This window comes from Mixophyes fleayi, chromosome 10 (assembly GCF_038048845.1).
Source record: "Mixophyes fleayi isolate aMixFle1 chromosome 10, aMixFle1.hap1, whole genome shotgun sequence".
NCBI lineage: Eukaryota > Metazoa > Chordata > Amphibia > Anura > Limnodynastidae > Mixophyes > Mixophyes fleayi.
Window position 1 is genome coordinate 60710995 of NC_134411.1, and position 26366 is coordinate 60737360.

At 42.0% G+C, this 26366-nt stretch overlaps 2 protein-coding genes across 3 annotated transcripts in view; one reads left to right on the forward strand and one right to left on the reverse strand.

The window, feature by feature from the left end:
• Positions 1-1886, forward strand: part of EDC4 (enhancer of mRNA decapping 4) — a 257782-nt gene extending 255896 nt beyond the window's left edge. Inside the window, exon 28 of the mRNA XM_075187439.1 lies at positions 1222-1886. Coding sequence (XP_075043540.1) covers positions 1222-1414 — 193 coding nt within the window. The 3' untranslated portion in view covers positions 1415-1886. The remainder of the gene's footprint in view (positions 1-1221) is intronic.
• The window catches only part of SLC12A4 (solute carrier family 12 member 4), a 1264335-nt gene that overhangs the window by 524584 nt on the left and 713385 nt on the right, over positions 1-26366 (reverse strand). The window lies entirely within an intron of this gene.

The following is a 26366-nucleotide window of genomic DNA, read 5'->3' on the forward strand; positions in this document are numbered from 1 at the left end:
TACTGCTAGTTTTCCTTAGGTGGATTGGGGATCCAAATGTTTAAAGACTAAGTGGCCACTACCTTATTTTTCTTGAAAAACAATGAAGTCCTTTCTCTATGTCTTCAGGTTTCACCAAAGTATCCTCCCAGTAATCAGTAGTGCTCCTAACACTTTTTGGAAGTATAAAATCAAGGAAAAGAGCCTGCATTGCCTAAATATCAAGATACACCTACCATGTTTTGGGCGGGTTTTTTTGCCAATACCAAAAGATATTTTTTATTTGTGTGTTTTTTTTTGTTTTGTTTTTTCGCCCAAATAAAGATTTTGCAGCTTCAAAGACGGTGATATGCAAATGGCCTAAAACAAGTGGGATTAAGAATCGTACATCAAGTGTCAGGAAATGTTTGTGTTGTTGACACCACGCTGGATGTTTCACATGATTTTAAGATATGTAATGGGAGTTACATATAAACTATATTTTTTTAGACTTAAAGGGAATTGGCTATAATCTTTGGTTTTCAAATATTCTAATTCATAAATTTGATTTAATTTATTAAAATTTTTTAAGAATTCTGTATCAATGGAAATATAAAGCATGCAGTGTGTGATCAGTGCATAGTAAAGGATAACGCCTTCGAAAAGCAATATCATTTTGTTACCGTTCGTCACATCCACAGTGTTCTCACTCTATTGATCTCATTCGGCACGCTACTCTCCTCAAACTAACAAAAACTAAATGTTTCTTTTGGGCGGTGTTATCCTTTAAACACTATGACAAAAAACATGCTACCAGGCCAGAGTTCACAATGGCAACCTAATATCAGTGATCATATACTGAGGAAGATTGAAGTATTATCTACTTTAAAGACATTATCATTATAGCTTGCATCTAAGGGAACCAGTGAAATGTTTTTGCAGAACAAATTATGCACTATAGATTAGTGTGAGTAATAAAGCTTTCAACTGAAAGCTATACAATGAGTAATTTCTTTGCAGCATGGTGAACCTCAAGTCTTTATATCAATATATGCAATATATGTTACACTTGTTAGTAAGACATAGATGAATAAATTGAAAACCTTAACATAAGGTTTTGGAGTGCTTAATTTAAAAAAAAAAAAAAAAGCTGGTCATTCATATTTCAACAAATTAATGTAAATTGTTAGCGCTTACTTTCCGTTCTTTTATTAAGAAAATGTTTTGGGTTTTTTTTTTAATTGTTTTTAAATTTCTTCTTAGCTATTTGGAAGAAGCAGTGATGCATCTGGATCAGAGTGACCCTGTAACTAGAGATCACATGGGCACCATCATGAATCAAGTGCGGCAGAAGCTATTCCAGTTCCTACAAGTGGAGACTCATTCCCCCTTACAGAAGCCTGCTCGGCGTCTCATGATTATGCTACAAGGGTTGGTCACTCCAACTATGACCTAGACTCAGATTTCAAGGAAACACCAGGCTTCATCCAGTTATTTCTGACACAAACTAAGCACAACCCCCTCACTATGTAATGAACTGCAAAGTTATTGGGATACGTTACTGTTGCGCCAGTAATGTGTATGTGAACTCTCCCTGCTATTTTGTCATGAAGATAAATTGTTTTCTTTTGTTTCATTTGGTATTTAACCATATGTAATTTTGACATGTTACCTATGCATAAGCCTTTTGGAAATTACCTGCTTACGTTTTGACTATCTTATAAAAGATTGTGTTATGTGCCTACATAGCAGCATTTCTGTTTGTGTGGCAGAAATTAAAGGACTCTAAACCTTTAGCTGCTGTGGGTACTTGTAATATATAACTTTTGTATAGCTTTAATGGATGAATTTTAAGATTTAATCATTTTATTGGTTCCTTTTCCTTCACTGTAAAAATAGCAATAAAGCATAGTTTTGTTTTTATGAGACTTGCTGTGAGATCTAACAAAATTTTGTCATATTTTCATGGTAGTGTGTGATCAGCAAAACTTTTCTTGCATATATTACAACAAATACAATAGCTTCACCTGTCAATCTGTAAAAAAGTACTAACTTTCAGGCCAGCTGAAAAAGAAATAATAATAAAAAACAACAGGTTTATTAGAATAAATATTTAAACTTTAGTAATATTTGCAGTATGATTTGTAACAAAAAAGTAATTCCTTTTGGCTTACAAATTGTAAAAGATTTTCAGTTATATTTGTTTTAATTATTGATTATTGGACGTAAATATGTAGTAGAGGAACTCTGATCCAGTTTAGAAGAAAATACAATAAAATTCTTTGCTACTTCCCTTATTTCAATCCTTATTTCATTTAAGGGAATCCACCTAATTTTTTTTTTTTTTTATAAAAGCTGTGAGTTTTAGAATTGGGATTTTAACAAGGGTGGTCTTTATTCAAATTAATTAATTTTATCATACCTAACACAAATTTACACTTTTGTTAAGACTTATTATTCACCTTTTTTATATAGTGCATACATATTACAAAGTGCTTTGCAGAGAATATTTAATCATTCAAATCACTCTCTGCCCCAGTGCGGCTAATAATCTTTATTCCTTTCTACACACACACACACACACACTAGCATTCATTTTGAAAGAAACCATTTAACCCCCCCATATGTATTAGGACTGTGGGAGGAAGAAACCCATGCAAACAAGGGAGGATGCACAAACTCCAAAGAGATAACACCTTAGTCAGAATCCAAACATTATACATCAATGCTAAATGCACAGTGGTTTCCTTTGCAGCTAACTTAGGGATAAGTGAGGATGGTGTTATAAAGGTAAGTAGACTAAATGAAGAACACTGTGTAAGCCTATTTATGACTAGTTTCATCTGTCATAAAAACATGTTTGGTATATAGCAAGTTTATTAGTAGACTGTCTCATGTTAAAATCTGCACCATTAGATCACATCAGGGCCAGGTTTTCCACTAGGCACTTTCTCTGGCATTCAGAAGTGCTAATGTGAGAGTAATTCAAGGCTGTGGCTCGGGTTCAAATTTGCTTAAAGGCTGCTTTTGCTTTAGGGCATTCCATGCTGCTGGCACATCTCCCAATTGTCCTGATTGCTTGATCTCAAAAGTGGAGGAGCATAAGCGACCATGGGTTCATCTGCACACCAAAGTGGGTGAGCGGTTCTTAATTTGTCCCTATTTTGCAAGCTTATATTTTGGAAAATATGCACAAGGTTGGGGAAAGACGTATAAAAATGTATCTGGATTCTATCAAAACACCATGTTTCTCAGTAGACTAATCACCCGACACTGTGAGAGCAGTTGATGGCTAGGGCTTGGTTCAAATCCCTTTTCTTTATGACCTTCCATGCTGCTGTAGCATACCTCCCAACTTTCCTGATTGCTTGACCTCAAAAGCGGAAGGGCTTAAGCAATCCTTGGTTCAGCTGCACATGCACACCAATTTTTCCTCTATTTTACAAGCCTATGATTTAGGAAGTATGCAGTAGGTTAGTGAAAGACAAAAAAAAAGTCTCTGGGTTATAACAGAACATCAGGTGGCTCAGTCAACTGATCCCCAGCCAGTGTGAGAGTAGTCTATTAACACAAGGAAAAGATTTGCAACAGTGTGCATTGTACCAATCAATAACCAGGTAAATAGACTGCGGTAGTTTTTAGCATTTATAGATCTAGAAATTTATAAAATATTAAAACAATATAAAAAAGTCATTCAAACATATATAATCGGGTTTTAAAATCTTTCCAATGAGCTCTTCGCATATATTCTTCAAATACATCTAAAATCCCACAAGGTATACCACGATTGGAAAACCGACATTCTCCGTTGAGATGTTAATTAAGCGGAGCTACTGTTTGTGTATTTTATTTGAAACTCTGCATGCTCACTTGTATCTTCAGGCATATTGTTCCGTCAATAGCTAATATATGGACTAAACAATGCTAGTAAGTGTCAATAATAAATCTGTGAACCAAACCAATAGTCAGTGGATCATCAAATCTTAGCTGCGTATTAATATCCGCTATAGATGGTTCCACATCAGCCGATATTCTTACCAACAAATTTGGAGGTGGAAAAAACGTTATTCTGCACAGCTACGTGTGCATTGCGATACTCCTGACCACCCACAACATAGAGAAGTCTGATGGTATTTTGGCTCCACCACCCCCGCTGTCGATGTCAGCAAATTGGATAAAGTCATTTCAATTGATATCGAGCAAACTTGGTTGTTTTTGTCTGAAAATATGCGTAGGGCACGCTAGACATAGAAGGGCGTATCCAGCTGCAACACGTGGCAATAACAGTTTTTACACTTTTATACACATTCACACGAACACACACATTTGTAATTAGTACACATTAATTGTAGTTGCAACACATAGTTATTTATGTCAAAATATAGCAGTATTTATGTGTAATATTATAAATTATATGCATGTTGACGAAACTCAATGTTTAGGTTGCAGGAACTGTGTCATGTTTAGTATCATTTTAATCCCCTATTCATCAGCAGCTGTCCGGTTCATTCGCCGAAGAGATCGCACATTGCATACTCTAAACATTTATTCCCTAACATCAATAACTAAAGTGATACCAACTGTAAAATGCTAATAGACTACCGGTAGTTGAAACTGGATTCTTGGAAAGTCAGAGCACATTCCCTGGAGAGATGATCCCCACCTTTGGATATTTTGGTTTGAACTGTCCTATGACCTGCAGTACACTGGACCATCCTAAAGCCTGGACCAATAGCAAGCCACACCATCTGCATTGTTTTACTGTATTTCTGACTGCATATAAGCAGGGGCTCTGGAGCTAGTGACCAGTCTTCTTTGACCACAGCCTTCAGACCTGAATGACTGTTCACTTGATCTAGGGCGCCTGCGATAAGTAACGTCTGTACTTATATTTATTTTGCTTGAATTACTCTGCTACTTTTGGATAATAAATTACTTTGTCGAATCTTGATTTGTTTCCAAAGCACAATCGTTATTGGATAGCGATAAATCGTGCATAACAATTTGCGGGCTCGCGGCAGAAGTTATGCTATCAGACGATACAGAAGGCCTACGGATTTCGGTACCTCAACAAAAGGTGGAGACGCGTCATATACGGCTAAGAACGCAATGTGTTCAAAACCCGTTTATCATTCTGTGTTGTGAAACCGAATGTCCGTTTTTGCATTATCTAAGGAGCGCTAACTTGAATCTAGGGACAAAAGAGAAAACTTTCTTTTTTTTTTGTCATTTTTGCGTTTTAAATGTATTGCATTGCTTAGCGTATGTGAACTTCCGGTAGATTTTCCACGTGTTTAGACAATCGTTTTGATAGTTTGTTATACATGCATAGTATAATCACTTGTTAAAGGCTCTGAAATGTTATTACTTGTTGGGAAGTTGATTTTCTGTGCAGAAAAGGTGTATGTTGTGTGATTTTGTGACTTAAATACACTAAGGTTTGATCTATTGTTGAATAGAGTGTCAGTTGCTGGCTGACGAGGCAGGTGCCCAACTGGTGAACGGTATATTAGGCAGGTATACCGGAGGCGAAAACAAAGGAGGTTTTCGCAAAGCGCGTCCAATAGTAATTGCAACGTTTTCTGATGATTAGTATCTTAAAGCGGTGCGATCTGACCGCACGGTAAGACCGTGATTGTGACTTGGCAAAGCAGCTTGGAGGAATTATGTTGACAAGGCTGGTAATTGACTTTACCAGATGCTGCCAGTTTTAATAAACTCAAAAGATTTGTTGGAGAGGCAGGGTATCGAGGAGCTGATAGCCCTGTGGTCCACATTTATATTTCTGTGTTAGGGGTCCTCGTTTGGTGCGAGAGGAAGCGAGTTGACGCGGCTTGAGCAAATACGTCCACGGCCGTTAAAGATCTCTAGCGGTAGATTGCGGGTGGCAAAGTGTTTAAAGTATTTGCTAGAGAGGCAGGGTATCAAGGAGCTGATAGCCCTGTGGTCTGCATAGATTGATATTGTTCAACATGGGTGCTAAGCATACGCTAGAAATGGTCGATGTACTGCCTAAAGAAGGGCCTATTGGTTCAGCGAGATTTCTTATGTGTAAGAAATATGGTGCATATGCAATGGCGTATTGCGACACGTGTGGCCTTTCCCAACAATAGGGAGTTTTGATTCAGAGGTACTGAATAATGTTAAAGATAAGGTGTGGTTGATTAATTCAACAAAAGTGAGAACTAAACATAATGATTGTTTAAAATTGTGGAAAATGGAAGGCAACACGTGGCAGAGCAGCGAGTGCCCAGCGAAAGTAGGCGTGGGGAAAAGCCAGCACATAGCGGAAGTAGCCGTTGAGAAGAGTTGTGAACTATGCACAAGCACGCCCCCTCCGCCCTATGTGGTAGGGGGCGCAAGTACAGCCGTTACTAAAAATGATAAAAAGGAAATTGCTAAGTTATATCCTGTTTTAAGTCCGTTTAAAGCAAGTGTTTCTGAAGAAGAGGATGAACCCACTGTAATTTCAGCCATTGCCCATGCTGTTAAAATGCTAGAGGTTGAACGTAAGTATGGGAAGGGAGCAGCAGGGGCAGTGGCAGAAAGAGGTGAGAGTAGTGGAGTGACCACTAGGAGGGAAAACATCAAAGGTACTGAAGCAGCAATTCCTGTGATTACTCCTGAAGGTAGTGAACTGGTTGGTACTTATCCTGTCCGCACAATAGCAGTTCCTAATGGGAAGGCGGATAAGGATAGTATAGTTCCTGTAACAAATGTTTCAATGCATTGTCCCTTAACTAGATCAGAACTACGTTCCATTATGACTGAATTCCCAGATCCCAGACAAGAGTTGGGTAAGTGTCAGAAGTTTGTTAAAGACTTAGGAAACGCACACGAACCAACCAATAAGGATTGGCGGGTAGTGTTGAGGGCATGCCTTCCTCCCAATACTAACATACAAAAAATTATTAAAGATTGTTTGTTGGAGGAAGAGGACACCTTGACAGATGAGGTTAATCAAAAGAATATTTAACAAATTGTCTCACATTTGGCCATCTATTTTCCAGTAGTAGTGAATTGGAGTAAGTTTTTCACCATTAAACAAAAAGAGAGTGAAACAGTAGCTGATTATTTTTCTAGAGCTGTTACATCAATGACACAGTTTACTGGGATAGCAGATATAAGGGAGAATCCACATCATAGAGAGGTAGCTGTAACGGTACTAATGGATGGTCTAAAGCAGGCCTGTCCAACCTGCGGCCCTCCAGGTGTTGTGAAACTACAAGCCCCAGCATGCTTTGCCAGTAGACAAACTGTTGATAGCTGGAAGGGCATGCTGGGACTTGTAGTTTCACATCATCTTGAGGGCCGCAGGTTGGACAGGCCTGGTCTAAAGGAAAACCTAAAGACAAGGGTACAAACCTCAACACCTGGTTGGAGGGGCAGCATGGTAGATTCTCTTAGAGAGATTGCCGTGGAGCACGACAAAAATATTTTTAGAAAGAAGGAAAAGAAAAGTGACAGGTTGATGACGGCGAGTATACAAGCCTTAGAGGGAAGACACACACGACCACAAGCATATGACTCACATAAACAGAGATATAGAGTAGTGAAGTGTTTCAACTGTCATGAAGAGGGACATATCATGAAAGATTGTACAAAGGAAATATAAAATACACACAGGAGTGGGACACATAGATACCCAAAAAGGAGAGACACACATAGGTTAGAATATTCACAGCTACCAGCGCATACAATAGCATCAAATATTGCGCAGGAAAGTGATAGTCAGAGATAGGGGTCAGGTCATACCTGTAGTCTACAGCCAGTGAGGATAACAGAGTCTGAGGGAAGAACCTACAATGATAGTTGACATAGCTGGTAGGAAACAAACTTTTCTTGTAGATACAGGGGCGGCCAGATCAGTGATAACTTCTCCCTTTTATCTACAGGTGACTAGTAAAACTATTCCAGCTATGGGGGTAACGGGGAGAGTGTTGCATTACCCTTTAACTAAACCAACAGAAGTTACTATCGGGCCTCTGCATACCAAGCACTCATTTCTCTTGGCTGAAGCAGCTCCTACTAACTTGCTGGGAAGGGACTTGTTATGTAAAATGGGATGTGTCATATACTGTACCCCTGATGGTGTATTCCTAGATATACCAGAGAAGGTTGCGCATGAGGTACAGGATATATTGGGAACCCCACAAAAGTTAATGTTGCACTCTACCTGAGATGGACTTTGTTCTATAATGGTAAAGGGGATATTGCTGTAAATACCGGGTTCCCTATGGACCAAAGATGCACAGGACACTGGATTGATGGCAAATGTAGCTCCTGTGATGGTAAATCTAAAAAGTGGTAGGATGGCTCCAAAAATCCCACAGTACCCATTAAAACCGGAGGTGGAATTAGGGGTATATCCTGTTATTGAGAGGCTGTTGCAACAAGGGATTTTAATTCATACATCCAGCACAGCAAATAGTCCCATTTTCCCTGTGAAGAAGAGTGGGGGAAGGGGCTATAAATTAGTCCAGAAATTAAGGGGAATTAATAAAGTTGTTGAGAGCCAATTCCCCGTAGTGCCCAATCCAGCTCTCTGCTAGTCACTTTACTGTCATTGACCTGTGTTTTGCCTTTTTCTCAGTCCCTCATCACCCTGTGTCACGGAATAGCAGAGATGGCCGCTAACCGGTATTGGTGCAACGCAACAGGGAAGCGCGGAGTCTAACGTACCCCCGGTATTCACCAGGGACCCACGCAAGTGGGTTTGGGCTTAACTGCAGAGGGTACGCAGGTCGTAGTTCTCCAAGACAGTCACCGGTGTAGCGACAATAGTAGACAGGCGTAGTCAGGCAATCTAGGTCAGCGCCAACTTGGCGATGCAGTACACAAGGAGGATCCAGAGAGTAGTCAGGACAAGCCAAATAGTCAAACCAGCCGGAGAGAGAGTACCAAATCGAAACACAGGAGAGTAGTCACAGGAAGCCTAGTCAGAACCGAATAATACACTGGATCAGAAGTTCAGAAAACGCTGGAGCAGGAGTGAACCAATACTCTGGCACTAGACATGTGTCAGAGGCTGCTTTATATACGATTAGGTGCATCCTGATTGGGTTAGGGAGATTTTGACGGTCAGACATGCTGGATGCCGACAGGTGAGCAGAGATAGCGTCCCACTGCTAGGAAACAGGACGTGGTTGGACACATCGACTAGATTTCCCTAGGGATTCATTGACAGCCCCAGTATTTTCTCTCAAACCTTACATGACTGTTTACAATCCTTTCAACCAAGCAATGAGTCTGTTCTGATTCAATATGTGGGCGATTTGTTGTGCTCTTATGGCATGATACTAAATTGCTGTTACTTCATCTCTCGCAAACAGGGTACAAGGTGGCAAAGGACAAGTTACAGCAATGTCAGACTAAGTTTAAATACTTAGGACACTGTCTCACCCAGGGGCTAAGACACTTGACAACGGACAGAATTGAGGCTATACAACACATGACTCTGCTGCAGAGCCAGAAGCAAATCCGTACCTTCTTGGGGATGTGCGGATACTGTAGATCCTGAATCTCGGGTTTTTCTATTCTGGCATTACCATTGCAGGAGCTAGTCTCCTCCTCAAAACCAGAATGTGTCGTACACACAGAGAAATCAGAGCAAGCGTTCTTTAATCTTAAAGATAGTCTGACTAGAACACCTGGATTGGAAATACCCGATTACGAAAAGCCCTTTGAGCTATACTGCACGGAAGCTGATGGTTGTGCAGCAGGTGTCCTCACTCAGAAACATGGTGACGCTAACAGACCGGTAGCATACTACAATGCACAATTGGACACTGTGGCAAGATCACTCCCAACATGTCTAAGAAGTGTAGCAGTGACTGCTCTTCTGGTAAGTAAGAGCGAGGACACAGTATTAGGACATGATTCAACTGTCTATACACCTCATGCAGTGTCGGCTCTGTTGAACTCAGCCCAAACCAGACATGTCTCTTCAGCTAGGTTCACAAAATGGGAACTAGCACTGATGGCATCCTTAAACATCACCATCAAACGATGTAGCACCTTAAATCCAGCTACATACCTTCCATATGTGTCTCGAGAGCTATACCAACTGAGCCATCCCATATCCCTCCTACAGACGGACCTTTTCAGGTAATAAAAATTGACTATATCCAATTACCACCTTGCAGGAATTTCAAATATGTGTTAGTATGTATTGATGTGTTTTCCAGTTGGGTAGAAGCATATCCAGCAGCCACTAATACTGCTGTGTTCACCGCAAAGAAAATTGTTCAGGAGTTTTTGTGGGTACGGTATCCCTAGAATCATAGAAAGTGATAGGGGTACCCACTTTACTGGTGATATCTTCCAGAACATGTGTAAGCTCATAAGAATCAGTAGCAGACTTCACACCCCTTACCAACCTTAAGCCAGTAGTAAGGTGGAAAGAGTAAATGGTACTTGGTAACAAGCTTGGTAAGATAATGGCTGAAACTGGGTTGGCGTGGCCAGAAGATTTGCCACTAGTCCTCCATAGCATCCGAACCACTCCTAGACCTCCTCTTAATCTGTCCCCCTTTGAGATACTGTTCGGCCGACATCCTCATTTGATCGTGAGTCCACAAGACGACTTGAAGTGTAATAATGAAGTGACTGTACAATATCTTATAAAAATGAGCAGACAGCTAAAACAACGACAAAAACTAAAAATGCTGTCACCTGGTATGCCAGAAACGAACCGTCATGATGTTGTACCTGGGGAATATGTAATAATCCGCAATTTCTTATGTGACAGCGTGACAGGAGGGGGACAGAGGAGAGGGACAGCGTGACAGGAGGGGGACAGAGCAGAGGAACAGCGTGACAGGAGGGGGACAGCGTGACAGAGAGCAGAGGAGGGGGACAGAGGGCAGAGGAGCTGTGACAGAGGGCAAAGGAGCTGGGACAGCGTGACAGAGGAGGGGGACAGCATGGCAGATGAGCTGGGACAGCGTGACAGAGGGCAGAGGAGGGGGGACAGCGTGAGAGAGGGCAGAGGAGGGGGGACAGCGTGAGAGGGGGCAGCGTGAGAGAGGGCAGAGTGGATGCAGAGAGGGCAGAGTGTCTGGATGCAGAGGAGGCATTTTTGCATACAAATAAATAAGCATTTCTGTCCTGACCTAAATACTTATTACAATTTTTTGACCAAACTACTTCTAAAACAGGACTGCTCGGTAATTATTTTGGAGGGGTGCCTTAAAAAATTATGGAGACTCTAAGGGTGTCGCAAACTGCAAAAGTTTGGGAACCACTGGGCTAGACTAAACACCAGTGGGTGGGCCGGACTTACTTCCCCCTATTATCAAGCCTATGTATTGGGGAGCATGCAGCAGGTATGAGACAAAAAAAAGTCTTTAGATTGTATCTAAACACCAGATGGCTCAGTGGACTAATCAATAGGCACTGTGAAACTGCTACGTGGCTGTGGTTCAGGTTCAAATTTCCTTACTGGCTATATTTTATTGTGCCTTGCATGCTATGTGGCATACATCCCCCCACTGTCCTGATTGGTTGATTTAAAAAGGGGAGAAGATTATGTGACCATAGATTAAGCTTCACACCAGTGAGTGGTTGGGATTTCACACACCTGCTATTTTGTGAGCCTATGTATTGGGAAATTAGCAGCTGGTTGTTGCGAGCCGCGGCGGTGCCCAACCGTCGCAACCCTCTCACCTGCGTCCCAGCCATGGCTGTGACGACCGGGACGTCACTTCCAGGTCTCGTCGGGACGCTGCAGTTTGATTGCGCCGCAACCCGGCATTCGTGGCAGCTGGAAGCGCGCGCTTAGCAACAGGTGAATTTCCTTATGACAGCCTTTAGGGCTGATTACTTTCTCACCCCCATTGGCCAGTGCCTATTTATAAGGCAGGGAGGGCTTAGCCTCCCTGCCGGTTATAGTTCTGTCTGCCAGTCCTTAGCCTGCTCCTGTGCTCTTTGTTGGTGAAGAACCTTGGATTTTGACACCTTGCTTGTCCCTGGGTTCTGAACCTTTGCCTGTGTTCCTTGAGCTTTTGCCTGTTCCTGGATTCCGAACCATTGCCTGTGACCCTGACCGTGCTGTTACCTGACACCTCCTCCGGTGCTCCGTCCAGTCTGCAGATCGCTGGTCCACCGCTGTTCTGCGTGCCATCGCCTGTACCCGTACGCAGCTGTGTGAGTATAAACTTAAACTACTTTGAGTTTAAGACCTGGGGGCATCTGAGTACCTGTGAGCGTAACCAGTCTCTACGGGAAAGGCGGCTGCTATAGGTGAAGACCTCCTATACCTGTTCTATAAGTTTATGAGGCACTGGTTGTCATAACATTATAACCGGCCAGTGAAGACTGGGAAAATATTCCTATTGATGAAAGCGGAACAAATCTTTCTCCAGCTCGTCTTGGCGGGCCAAATGCAAACGCTTTCTCAGATGGTTCAAGGCCTGTCACATAGATTATCTGCACATGCCCAGCAAGCTCCCTTGTCATGTACTGTTGAACCTAAATTGAACCTGCCGATAGAACCTTATTTCGCAACTTTAAAGAAAGTTGTAAGCTGTACTTCCGCCTTAGGCCCCGTTCATCTGGATTGGAACTTCAAAAAGTTGGCATCATTATATCGCTCCTGCAGGGTGATCCTTAATCCTGGACATTCAGCCTTGTGCCCACAAGTCCTCCACTCCAATCTGTTTATGCGTTCTTTGATGCTGTAGGACTCCTTTATGACGATCCAGACAGAGTTGCCTCGGCTGAGTCACACCTCAGGGCCCTGAGGCAGGGTCCTCGCACTGCTGAGGAATACTGTGCGGAGTTCAGGCACTGGTCCACAGATAGTGAGTGGAATGACTCGGCACTCCGTAGCCAGTTCCGTTTTGGTCTTTCCGAACAAATAAGACTCCCTGGTGCAATATCCTGTGCCGGCTACTTTGGAGAACCTCATGCAACTGGTCATTAAGATTGACCGCCGGTTTAAAGAAAGGAAGGCCAAGAGGGACACCTCTGTTACCTCAAGCTCTTTTCTCACTCCCCCAGCTGTACATTATGAAGCCGCTGAGCCCATGCAGCTAGGTGCTTACCATCTCACTTCAGAAGAGAAAACCCAGAGATGTACTCTGGGCCTTTGTCTCTATTGTGGCAACAGGGGCCACCTTCTCCGAGCTTGTCCCAACAAGTCAGACAAATCGGGAAAAGAGCAAGCCTAGAGAACGTGTAAGAAGTTTGTCTAGGCTTACAAATAATATCTTCCAAGAATGCACTCCTGGTTCCTGCGGTTATCTCTTTTGGTGCAGAATCTGCTCCTATCTCTGCCTTCCTGGACAGTGGCGCCGCCGTAAACTTTTTGGATCTGGATTTTACCCATTCTTTGGGAATACCTGTTAATCCCATCACTGTCTGTGGTCTTGATGGAGGTCCTCTACCAGGTGGAAAAGAATGTTCACAGACACCACTATTGCAACTCATCGTGGTGGTGCTACATTCCGAAGCCCTGTCCTTTCTTATTAGGTGCTCTTCCGTTCCGATGATCCTGGAACATCCTTGGCTACAACTCCACAATCCAGTCATTGATTGGAACAAGGGAGATATCATTCACTGGAGTCCGTCCTGCTCTTCATCCTGTTTATCTGTGCCTGTTCGTCTGCTCCAGGTCTCTTTGGATCAGCTGCCTATTCCCTACCATGAGTTTCAAGATGTATTCTCTAAACAGGCAGCTGACACGCTACCTCCTAATTGTGACTACGATTTGTGCAATCGACCTAGACCCTGGCTCTAAACTCCCTAAAGGGAGATTGTATTCTCTCTCGATTCCTGAAAAGCAGGCAAGGTACATCAAGGAGAATCTCAAAAAAGACTTCATTAGGCCTTCTAAATCTCCAATAGGAGCCGGTTTTTTCTTTGTCTCCAAAAAGGATGGGACTCTTCGACCCTGCATAGACTTCCGCAGGTTGAATAAAATCACCATAAAAAATACATACCAACTTCCACTCATATCAGTTCTCTTCGATCAACTCAGAGGTGCTTCAGTATTTACGAAGATTGACTTACGAGGTGCATGTAACCTTATTCGTGTCAGAGATGGGAGCGAGTGGAAGACCGCATTCAACACTCATTCAGGTCACTATGAGTATTTGGTGATGCCTTTTGGTTTATGCAACGCACCCGCTGTCTTTCAGGACCTAATTAATGATTTCCTCAGGGAATTCCAAGGCCGCTTTGTTGTGGTATACCTGGATGACATCTTGATCTTTTCCTCGTCCTTGGTTCAGCACCGCCTTCATGTGAAACAGGTCCTGCTCAAACTCCGGCAGCATCAACTCTTCGCTAAACTAGAGAAATGAGAGAAATGTGAATTTGAAGTCCTGTCCTGTAAGGATTGTGCCAGGAAAAAGTCTACTAGAAATTGTCCGTTGGGTCAACTCATGCCCTTGTCCGCTCCAACTAAACCATGGTCCCATATCTCAATGGACTTCATTGTGGATTTACCCAGCTTGTCTGGTCACAGTACAAATTGGGTGGTGGTTGACCGATTTAGCAAAATGGCCCACTTTATTCCATTGGCAGGGTTACCCAATGCTCAGACCCTAGCATCATTGTTCATCCACCATGTCTTTCGCCTCCACGGCTTGCCGGAGGATATTGTTTCAGACCGCGGGGCTCAATTCATCGCTCAATTTTGGAGATCCTTCTGCACTCACCTGGGCATCAATATCAGCCTATCATCTGCCTATCATCCTCAGTCAAATGGTTAGACAGAGAGAGTCAATCAGTCTCTGGAACAATTCCTTCAATTATAGTTTTCCAAATTCCATAATAACCAGTCCTCATTGCTCCCATGGGCTGAATTTGCTTACAACAATGCCTCTCATTTTTCCACCATTCTTTTGTAATTTTGGATTTCATCCCAGCGCCAATTCCCTTTCTACAATCAATTCTTCTGGTTCCTCTGGTATACGTCCAACTGTCTCTCGTCTTAGAAATATTTGGCAGAAGGTCCATTCCGCCCTGCTTCAGGCGTCTGCTCGAGCAAAAATTTTTTCTTATCTCCACCGCAGGACCTGTTCTCTTAAAGTAGGAGACAAAGTATGGCTGTCTGCTTGCAATATTAGAATCAAACAACCCTGCAAAAAATTGGGACCTAGGTTCATCGGACCCTTCGCTGTTATTAAGAAAATGAACCCTGTTGCCTTCAGGCTCAAGCTGCCATCTTCCTTAAGAATCCCTAATACATTCCACTGTTCCCTCTTGAAAACGGTTATCCCTTCATCCAAGTTTGGAACTCCCGAATCATCGAAACCTCGACCAGTCAATGTGCATGGGTCTCATGAATTTATTGTAGAGAGAATTCTCGACTCAAAGTCCAGGGGCAAACCCATTTCCTGGTGCATTGGAAGGGCTACGGCCCTGAAGAACGCTCTTGGGTTCCTCAGAAACGCCTACACGCTGACAGTCTGCTCAAGAGATTCTTCAAACAACTCCCTGAAAAACCGGGATGCTTGACCCCTCCTCAAGGGGGGGGGTACTGTTACGATCCGCGGTGGTGCCCAGCCGCCGCGACCCTCTCACCTGCATCCCAGCCATCGCTATGACGTCACTTCTGGGTCTCGTCCTGGCCTAGTGCAGTTTGATTGCGCTGCGTCCCGGAATTAGGGGCAGCCGGGCGCGCGCACTTAGCAGCAGGTGAATTTCCTTATGACAGCCTATAGGGCTGATTACTTTCTCACCCCATTGGCAAGTGCCTGTTTATAAGGCAGGGAGGGCTTAGCCTCCCTGACAGTTATAGTTCTGTCTGCCAGTCCTTAGCCTGCTCCTGTGCTCTTTGTTGGTGAAGAACATTGGATTTTGACTCCTTGTGTATGACCCCTTGCCTGTCCCTGGATTCTGAGCCTTTGCCTGTGCTCCTTGACCTTTTGCCTGTTTCCTGATTCTGAACCTTTGATCCTGATCCATTGCCTGTACCTGGATTCTGAACCATTGCCTGTGACCCTGACCGTGCTGTTACCTGACACCTCCTCCGGTGCTCCGTCCAGTCTGCAGATCGCTGGTCCACCGCTGTTCCGCGTGCCATCACCTGTACTTGTACGCAGCTGTGCGAGTATAAACTTATACTACTTTGAGTTGAAGACCTGGGGGCATCTGAGTACCTGTGAGCGTAACCAGTCTCTACGGGAAAGGCGGCTGCTATAGGTGAAGACCTCCTATACCTGATCTATAAGTTTATGCTGCACTGGTTGTCGTAACACCAGAACTACTCTCACAGCCAGGCACTGTGAGAGTAGTTTGTGGCTTTGGTTAAGGTTCAAATCCTCTTACAGGCACTTCCATATTCATGTGACATTCCTGATTGGCTGATCTCAAAAGGGGAGGAGCTTAAGCAACCATGGTTACTGTTGCACACCAAAATGTTTGGGCGGATCTTATTTTGTTCATAATTTAAAAGCCTGTATATTAAGGAAGTAAACAGGGTTGCAAAAAAAATCAGGTGGTTCAGTGAACTGATCCTTAGACACTGTGAGAGTTGTTCATGGCTGTGGCTCAGGTTCAAATCCCCTTTATAGGCTGCTTTTTATAAGTGCTTTTCATTCTTCTGTGTCATACTTCCAGTTGTGATTGGCTGTCCTAAAAATGAGAAGACCATAGGTTACACACCAGTGGGTGGGGGTCCCCCCCTATTTTGCAACCCAATGTATAAAAAAGTAAGCATCAAGTATGAGAGAGACTTCCAAAAAGGTCTCTGGACTATATCAAAACATCAGGTGGCTCAGTGAACTAATGGCCAGGCACTGTGAGAGTGGCAGTGATTCAGGTTCACATCACCTTCCTGTTTGCATGTTTTTGTGCCTTGCATGCTGCTGTGGCATACATCCAGACTGTCCTGATTGGTTGATCTCTAAAAGGAGAAGGTTAAGCGACCATAGGTTAAACTGCACACCACAGGGTAGGCAAATCTTATTTTGTCCCTATTTTGCAGTCATAAGTATTCGGAAGTGTTCAGCAGGTATATGAAAGACATAGAAAATGGTTGATTTTTGTAACATCACCAGGTGGCCAGTGCACTTTTAGCCAAGAACTTTGAGTGTAGTTTGTTTACTGGCAGCATCATTTTTTGGTACCTTGCATGCTGCTGTGGCATGTCTCCCAGCTTTCCTGATTGGTTGATCTTGAAAGGAGAGGAGTGTAAGTAACCGTAGGTTCATCTGCACACCTCAGTGCATGGGCGGATCTTATTTTGTCTATCTTGCAAACCTATGTATTGAGAAGTATGCATTAGGTTAGTGAAAGACAAAAAGGTCTCTGGGGTGCAAAAGAACATCAGGTGGCTCAGTCAACTGATCCCCATCCATTGTGAGAGTATTTTATGGCTGTGGCTCAGGTTCAAATCTCATAATTGTTTAATTTTTTAAGTGCATTACATGCTGCTATGGCTTACCTACTACCTGCCCTGATTGGCTCCAAACATTTTGATTGCCATGTAGAAGGCCAAAGACTCTGCTGTGTATCTCCAGTTGAAAAAGAGATAGGAATATAAAAAGTTAGGACAATGTGGGCCTGCAGATACTATATCACACAACGCATTGCTTCCAAGAGAAAAATCCAAAATAATCGTCATGTAAACAGCCAAATACACTTTCTGCTCTGTAGTTCCAGTTGGAAAGGAGATAGTTAGGATAGTGTGGGCCTGCCGATGCTACACTAGGATCATGTCAAATTATTCATGCAACTCATTGCTTCTAAGAGAAAACTACAAAACTATTATTTTTGCACTTTAGAAGGCCAAAGACACTTTCTGCTCTCTCTCTAATTGTAAGTTTGGAAGATGAAAAGTTAAGACAATATGGGCCTATAGATGCTACACTAGAATCATGCAAAATGTTTCATGCAATTCCAAAAGTATTGTTTGCCATGTAGAAGTCCAAAGACACTTTCTTTTCTGTATCATCCAGTTATAAATGAGGTAGGAAATTGAAAGGTTTATGACAATATTAGCCTGCCGATACTATGCTAGAATCATGCAAAATGATTCACACAAGTCCTTGCTTCCAATAGAAAAAAATCCAAAAGTATTGTTTGCCATGTTTAAGGTGAAACACACTTTCTGCTCTATTTTCAATTTTCAAAAGAGGTAGGTAGCTGATAAGTTTGAACAATGTGAGCCTGCACATATTACTAGAATCATGCAAAATGATTCTCACAATTCATTGCTTCCAAGACAAAACAAAAATGCAAAAATATTGTTTGCTATGTAGAACGCCAAATACACTGTCTTCTCTGTATATCCAGTTCTAAAAGGTAGGAAGTTGATAAGTTAGGACAGTGTGGGTCTTAGAATACTACATGTCATAAGCAAGCTAATTTCTAGGCATATAATTAGTGCAATATGCGTTTGTGAATTAACTCCTAGTAATAATGCAAAATGATTAACGCAACTCATTGCTTCCTAGAGAAAAAGCCAAAAGTATTGTTCACCATGTCGAAGGCCACAGACAATTTCTGCTCTGTATCTCCAGTTGGAGAAAAGGTTAGGAAGCTGAAGAGTTTGGACAATGTGGGCCTGCATATACTACACTAGTATCATGGAAAATGATTTATGCAACCCATTGCTTCCAAGAGAAAACTCAAAAAGAACTATTTGCCATGCAGAAGACCAAAGCCTCTTTCTTCTCTGTATCTCCAGTTGTAAACAAGGTTTGACAAAATGGTCCTGCAGATACTATAATAGAATCATCCAAAATTATTGATGCAACTGTTATAACTCTGCCTATACAAATCCACCAGAGGTGCTGCTGTTCTGCCCCTAAACTTTACATTCAAATACTTTTCTCCATATAGTGCACATAGCATGGCCTTCTACATTACAGACAATACTTTTGGTGTCTTAATTATTGTCAAGTATGAGTTTGCCAACATTGTCCTAATGTTTCAACTCCTAAATCTTCTCCAACTGGAGGTACAGAGCAGTAAGCGTATTTTCTCATCTACATGGCAAATACTGCTTTGGGATTTTTCTCTTGGATGAAATGAGTTGCAAGGATCATTTTGCATGATTCTAGTGTAGTATTTGCAGGCCCAACCTGTCAGCATCCTACCTCTTTTTTAACTGGTGAATCAGAGCAGTAAGTGCATTTTCCCTTCTACATGTCAAACAATATGTTTGGATTTTTTTATTGGATGAACTGTACAGAGTACAGATTGAGGCAGGTAATTGAAGCTTTGAGACAGGTGCAGTTCTAATCAGGTAAGGAAATTAATTCCTACAGGCATGGGCCTGTAGGAATTAATTTCCTTACCTGATTAGAACTGCACCTGTCTCAAAGCTTCAATTACCTGCCTCAATCTGTACTCTGTACAGTTCATCGTTTATCCCTGGCTGCTACATGTTTCTCCCTGTTCCAGTTTTGTTCTTCTGCTTTTTGATCTCCTGTTGTGACCTCTGCTTGATTTCTGGACTATGCTTGTTTGCTTGTAACCCTGAACTCTGCCTGGATACTGAATTCTGCTTGAACACCTGTTGCCCTGACCTTTGCTGGTCACTGGACTGAGCTACTGTTTGCTTCCCTGGACTGCCTTATGCCTCCTGGCAATTGGGTAAAGCAATATACTTGTTCCTGAATCCAAACTGTATTTGTCATTGCTTGGAGCGTGTTATTTCTGTGGACTTTCCTGCCATTCATCACACCTGTTCATAATTGTGAATTGGAGTATACCTGTTTATCCTGCTACCTGAAATCTGCATATTCCATGAACTAAATCCTTGTTCATATATTTTGCCTGAATAAAGACATTTGGTTTTTATACTTCTGTTGCCGCTTCCTGAATTCGCTAGGAATCATAACAGCAACTCAGTGGTTACAAAAGAAAAATTTAAAAGTATTGTTTGCTAAGAAGAAGGAATAAGACACTTTGTTCTCTGCATCTCAAGTTGAAGAGTTAGGACATTGTGAGCCTTAAGTTCCTACACTAGAATCATGCAAAATGCATTGCTTCCAATAAAAAAATCCAAACATATTGTTTGACATGTAGAAGGGAAAATGCACTTACTGCTCTGATTCACCAGTTAAAAAAGAGGTAGGATGCTGACAGGTTGGGCCTGCAAATACTACACTAGAATCATGCAAAATGATCCTTGCAACTCATTTCATCCAAGAGAAAAATCCCAAAGCAGTATTTGCCATGTAGATGAGAAAATACGCTTACTGCTCTGTACCTCCAGTTGGAGAAGATTTAGGAGTTGAAACATTAGGACAATGTTGGCAAACTCATACTTGACAATAATTAAGACACCAAAAGTATTGTCTGTAATGTAGAAGGCCATGCTATGTGCACTATATGGAGAAAAGTATTTGAATGCTTGACCATTACACCAACTGTAATGACATTGTATTCAAATACATATACTTTAATATGGAGTTGGTCCCCCTTTTGCAGTGATAACTTCTGCTCTTCTTGTAAGGCTTTCCACAAGATGTTGGAGTATTTCTGTGGGAATTTGCGCCAATTCATTCTGTAGAGCATTTATGAGTTCAGGCACTGATGTTGGACAATAAGACCTGGTTCGCAATCTCAATTCCAGTTCATCCCAAAAGTGTTCGATGGGATTGAGGTCAGAGCTCTATGCGAGCCAGTCAAGTTCTTCCACACCGAACTCATCAAACCAAGTCTTTGTAGGCCTTGCTTTGTGCACTGGTGCACAGTCAAGTTGGAATAGAAAAGGGACTTCCCCAAACTGTTGCCACAAAGTTGTAAGCATAGCATTGTCCAAAATAACTTGATATGCTGAAGCATTAAGATTGCCCTTCACTGGAGATAAGGGGCCTAGCCCAAACACTAAAAAAAAGACCCATACCATCTTAATGGAATGGGTTTCCATGGCTGAGCAGCTGCATGCAAGCCTCACATCACAAGACATATGACAAGCATCAGAGGGAGTGGTGTAAAGCACACCGACACTGGACTGTGGAGAGTAGAAACATCTACTCTGTCAGATGGATGAGTACATTTGGCAGAATGTTACCTGCTTCCTGCATTATGCCAACAGTGAAATTTAGTGGAGGAGGGATGGAACCTTAATCGGACATGTTAAACCGTAAGGTTTTTTGTCTATGGAATTTCATGGCTTTTTGTAAAGTAAAAATATTGATAATTTTCAAATTCTGTGTATCTAAATGTGAAATCACCCACCCTCTGTCCACCAACAATTCTCTATCACATGCCACCCTGCCCCCTAAATTATTACATGCCCCTCCCACTGCCAACCAGGTTCTCTCACATGACACCCACTTTTCTCACATGCCATCTCCTGCTCATCAGCCTTTCACATATATGGGCCCTTGCTGACCAGCTACTTTTTTTTATATGCCACCACCTATCGACTAGATTTTCTCTCACATGCCACTTCCTGACCACAAGCTTCTAATATCAGCCCTGAACACCAGCTATTCTATCACATGCCACCTCATAACCAACAGCTTTTCGCTCACGTTACCCCATGTCTACCAGCTTTTCCCTCACATGCCACCCAACTCACCAGCTATTCTCTCACATTCCAACCTCTGCTCCGCCGGTGACAACTTCACAACACAGAGAGCCATCCACTGACACCTGCACAATACATAGAGCCATTCTCTGACTAGAAAACTATATATCAGAAATGAAAAAAATTATATATATGGGGGAAAAAATAAAATGAGAACTCTATGGGGATCAAAATAATGAAATAAGCATATCAAAATTTTTGATATGCTTATTTCATTATTTGAAACGAAAAGATAAAATATATGTGCTCTTAGGGGGAATTAAACCCACAACATTGTTATCAGAACAGTGTATATATCAGTTGAGCCACAGCTCCTGATGTAAGTCTGTGGGCAAAAAGAAAACTAAATAAAACTATTTCAATGAGGTAAGCTCAAAACTATATATATAGTATTAGGGGATGTTCCCACTAACGTGGGAAAATCACCTAATACTATAAATAGAACTATCGCAATGAGTTAAGGTCATTGCGTATCGGACCTCCTACCAGGTAGGAGGTGTTTGTGGCGGCTGCTCCATTTATTTATTTCTCTTCAATCAAGCCAAAGATTTGTGGATCTTACAAATATGGGCCCCCCCTGGGCAAAGAACTGAAGACTTCATGCAACAATGCGCCCCCCCAGGGCAGAAAATGTGAACAGATTTCAAGCAGGACTTTTGGAAATACAAATTTATTTTGGACATTTTCAAGCATGGACATTTGGAAGTACAAATTACTTTGGGACAGGGGCAAGCCGGACTTTGGATACAAATTTATTTTGGACTTTGTTTACAGCCATTTTTGGATTGAAAGCTGCGGACAAGAGAAAACTTCATTGGTGAGTAAAAATTAAATAATTGTAACATAAAAGCAGATAGCATTTAAATTTCTGAATGTGGGAAAGTGATTGGTCAATGAAGTGTCTGTGAGCGTGTATGTGTATGTATATGTATGTATGTATGTATATATATATATATATATATATATATATATATATATGGGGCCTAGCCCAAAGTATATATAATGTAGTCATCTATTAGCACTTTTGTGTAATACATTAGTTATTCACAATTGGAACCTTGTTAATTGGGTCTGTGATGAAGCAGTGGTTCTTTATGTAGCTACATAAAGAACCACTGCTTCATCACAGACCCAATTAACAAAGTAGCCCACAGGTTGGAGCTTGTGACCATAACCGATAGAGGTGTAGACATGAACATGTCATTTTTTTTTTATTTAATTCAGCCTCATTCATATGTAATTTGGTTTTTTTTTGGCTGAGGTTGCTTTACACCTCTGTAATATGAACAGCAGAGTTAACACTGGTCCGGCTCTCCAGCCTTTAACCTTCATAATTTATTTATATTATATAATATAACACAGTGTAATGTAAGGAATGGAATGAGAACCATTAGCTGAGCAAATTAATGAGTTCAAATACCCAGGCTCTATTTATATTAGGGATGTGCACCGGCGACTTTTGAGGTCTCGTGTTTTGTGTTTTGGATCCGGATATTTTTGGGGTTCGGATTTGTCTCGCAAAACACTTGACGAAAGGTCTCGGTTCGGATTTAAGGTTTTGGATTCGGATTTTTTTTGAAAAAAACATAAAAAGTTTAAAAATCAAGTTTTTGGGCTTATTTTCACTCCTACGCTATTATTAACCTCAATAACATACAATAACAAGCATTTCCACTAATTTACAGTGTATTCTGAACACCTCACAATATAGTTATTAGTCCAAAACGTTGCAACAAGGTATCTTTCTGGACTGCGTAGAGGAGTGGGTCACCACAATATATATTAAAAACCCTGAACTTTTATGATTTGCACCAATAAATGTACCTGGACTGCGTAGAGGAGTGGGTCACCACAATATATATTAAAAACCCTGAACTTTTATGAATCGCACCAATAAATGTACCTGGACTGCGTAGAGGAGTGGGTCACCACAATATATTAAAAACCCTGAACTTTTATGAATCGCACCAATAAATGTACCTGGACTGCGTAGAGGAGTGGGTCACCACAATATATTAAAAACCCTGAACTTTTATGAATCGCACCAATAAATGTACCTGGACTGCGTAGAGGAGTGGGTCACCACAATATATTAAAAACCCTGAACTTTTATGAATCGCACCAATAAATGTACCTGGACTGCGTAGAGGAGTGGGTCACCACAATATATTAAAAACCCTGAACTTTTATGAATCGCACCAATAAATGTACCTGGACTGCGTAGAGGAGTGGGTCACCACAATATATATTAAAAACCCTGAACTTTTATGATTCGCACCAATAAATGTACCTGGACTGCGTAGAGGAGTGGGTCACCACAATATATATTAAAAACCCTGAACTTTTATGATTCGCACCAATAAATGTACCTGGACTGCGTAGAGGAGTGGGTCACCACAATATATATTAAAAACCCTGAACTTTTATGATTCGCACCAATAAATGTACCTGGACTGCGTAGAGGAGTGGGTCACCACAATATATATTAAAAACCCTGAACTTTTATGATTCGCACCAATAAATGTACCTGGACTGCGTAGAGGAGTGGGTCACCACAATATATATTAAAAACCCTGAACTTTTATGATTCGCACCAATAAATGTATCTGGACTGCGTAGAGGAGTGGGTCACCACAATATATATAATAAGAAAACCATCAACTTGTATGATTCGCACCAATAAATGTACCTGGACTGCGTAGAGGAGTGGGTCACCACAATATATATTAAAAACCCTGAACTTTTATGATTCGCACCAATAAATGTATCTGGACTGCGTAGAGGAGTGGGCACTGGGCACCACAATAAAATATATAAAAAACCTTCAACAGGTCTGCATTACACTACACATACGGCTGCTCCTCCATCCTCTCCATCATATACATGTTGGAGTTTTAGCGTGTGACAACCTCTTGTTTTTGATAATGTCAGTGCATTTTGAATATTTTTCAATTTGCCCCACACCACTGAATGTACTTTATCTATGATACGCATCTATCTATCTTGACTGCGTAGTGTGGTGGCCCCGGTACACAATTTGGTACCGAGGCCACAATATAATTAAAAAACCCTCCACGTGTCAGAATTCCACCAAAAAAGGGTATGGACTGCGTAGTGTGGTGGCCCCGGTACACAATTTGGTACCGAGGCCACAATATAATTAAAAAATTGGGCATCAACTGTCACCGTTGTTTAATATCTGATACACCTAAATATGGACTGCACAGTGGAGTGGCCCCGGTAGTAAATTTGGTGCCGGGGCCACAATACCTCCTCCAACTTCCAAGTGTAGTGTTTATAAAGACAGACAGCGTCGAAGTGTTATTAGTTGACTTTCTTAACCCTAAAATTGTCCCTGTTGCAAATATTCGTGCAATGGACAGTTACTTTTTTATTGAAAGACTCAAGCTTTCAAGTGTAGTGTTTATAAAATATAAACAACAATACAGTAGTTTTAGAGCACGTCAATACCTCTTGTTTTAAATTATGACAGGGCATTTTACTTTTGGTTTAATTTCTTGAATTTTTTTAAATTTGGTTTTACTTTTTGAACATGGCAAACGACTGTTGATTGGTCATATAATGCAAAAAAAAAAGGTAAAAAATGGAATTGTCCTTGGGCCCTCACACCCACCCTTATGTTGCTGAAATAGGACATGCACACTTTAACAAACCAATCATTTCAGCGACAGGGCCTACCAAACAACTTTGGCTGAAATGATTGGTTTTTTTGGGCCCCCACACCAAAAAAGCTATTCATCTCTCCCTGTACAGACTAAACAGGCTCTACTGAGGCAAGATGTCGTCCTCATCCTCAACCTCTGATTCCTCTCCCCCTACAGTGTGTACTTCCTCCTCATCACACATTATCAATTCGTCCCCGCTGGACTCCACAACCACAGGTCCCTCTGTAGTATCTGGAGGGCAGTGCTGTACTTCATTGAGGAATTGATTATTCATTTTTATAAACATCATTTTTTCAACGTTCTGAGGAAGCAACCTCCTTCGCCGCTCACTGACCAGGTTCCCCGCTGCACTAAAAACTCTTTCCGAGTACACACTGGAGGGGGGACAACTCAGGTAAAATAGAGCCAGTTTGTACAGGGGCTTCCAAACTGCCTTTTTTTCCTGCCAGTAACAATATGGACTGTCTGACATGTCTACTTGGATGGTGTCAGCAAAGTAATCATCCACAATTTTTTCTATTGTGACAGCATCCAATGCAGCGAGAGTAGACATGTCTGCAATGGTTGGCAGGTCCTTCAGTCCGGACCAGATGTTATCAGCATCCCCGCCAGTGCCTCTTTTGGGAAAACTGAGCTTTTTCCTCGCAGCCATAGATGTGGAAGAAAATGAGGGTGGAGCTGTTGGCATGTCACGGTCCTCTTCAGAGGACAATCTCCTGACCAGCAGGTCTTTGCACCGCTGTAGACTTGTGTCCGCCGGAAACAGAGACACAACATACGCTTTAAACCGAGGATCGAGCACGGTGGCCAGAATGTATTCCTCTGACTTTAAAAGAGTGACCACCCTCGGATCCTGGCAAAGCGTACGAAGGGCTACATCCACAAGAGCTACATGCTTGGTGTAATCGCAATGGCTTACCAGCTCCTCCCTCACTTTCTCCAGCTGCTTCTGCAACAGCCTGATCAGGGGAATGACCTGACTCAAGCTGGCAGTGTCGGAACTGACTTCTCGTGTGGCAAGTTCAAATGGCTGCAGAACCTTGCACAACACGGAAATCAGTCTCCACTGCGCTTGACTGAGGCGCATCCCCACTCCTTTGCCTATGTCGTAGGTGGCTGTGTAGGCCTGAATGGCCTTTTGCTGCTCCTCCATCCTCTGCAGCATATAGAGGGTGGAGTTCCAGCGCGTCACAACCTCTTGTTTGAGGTGATGGCAGGGCAGG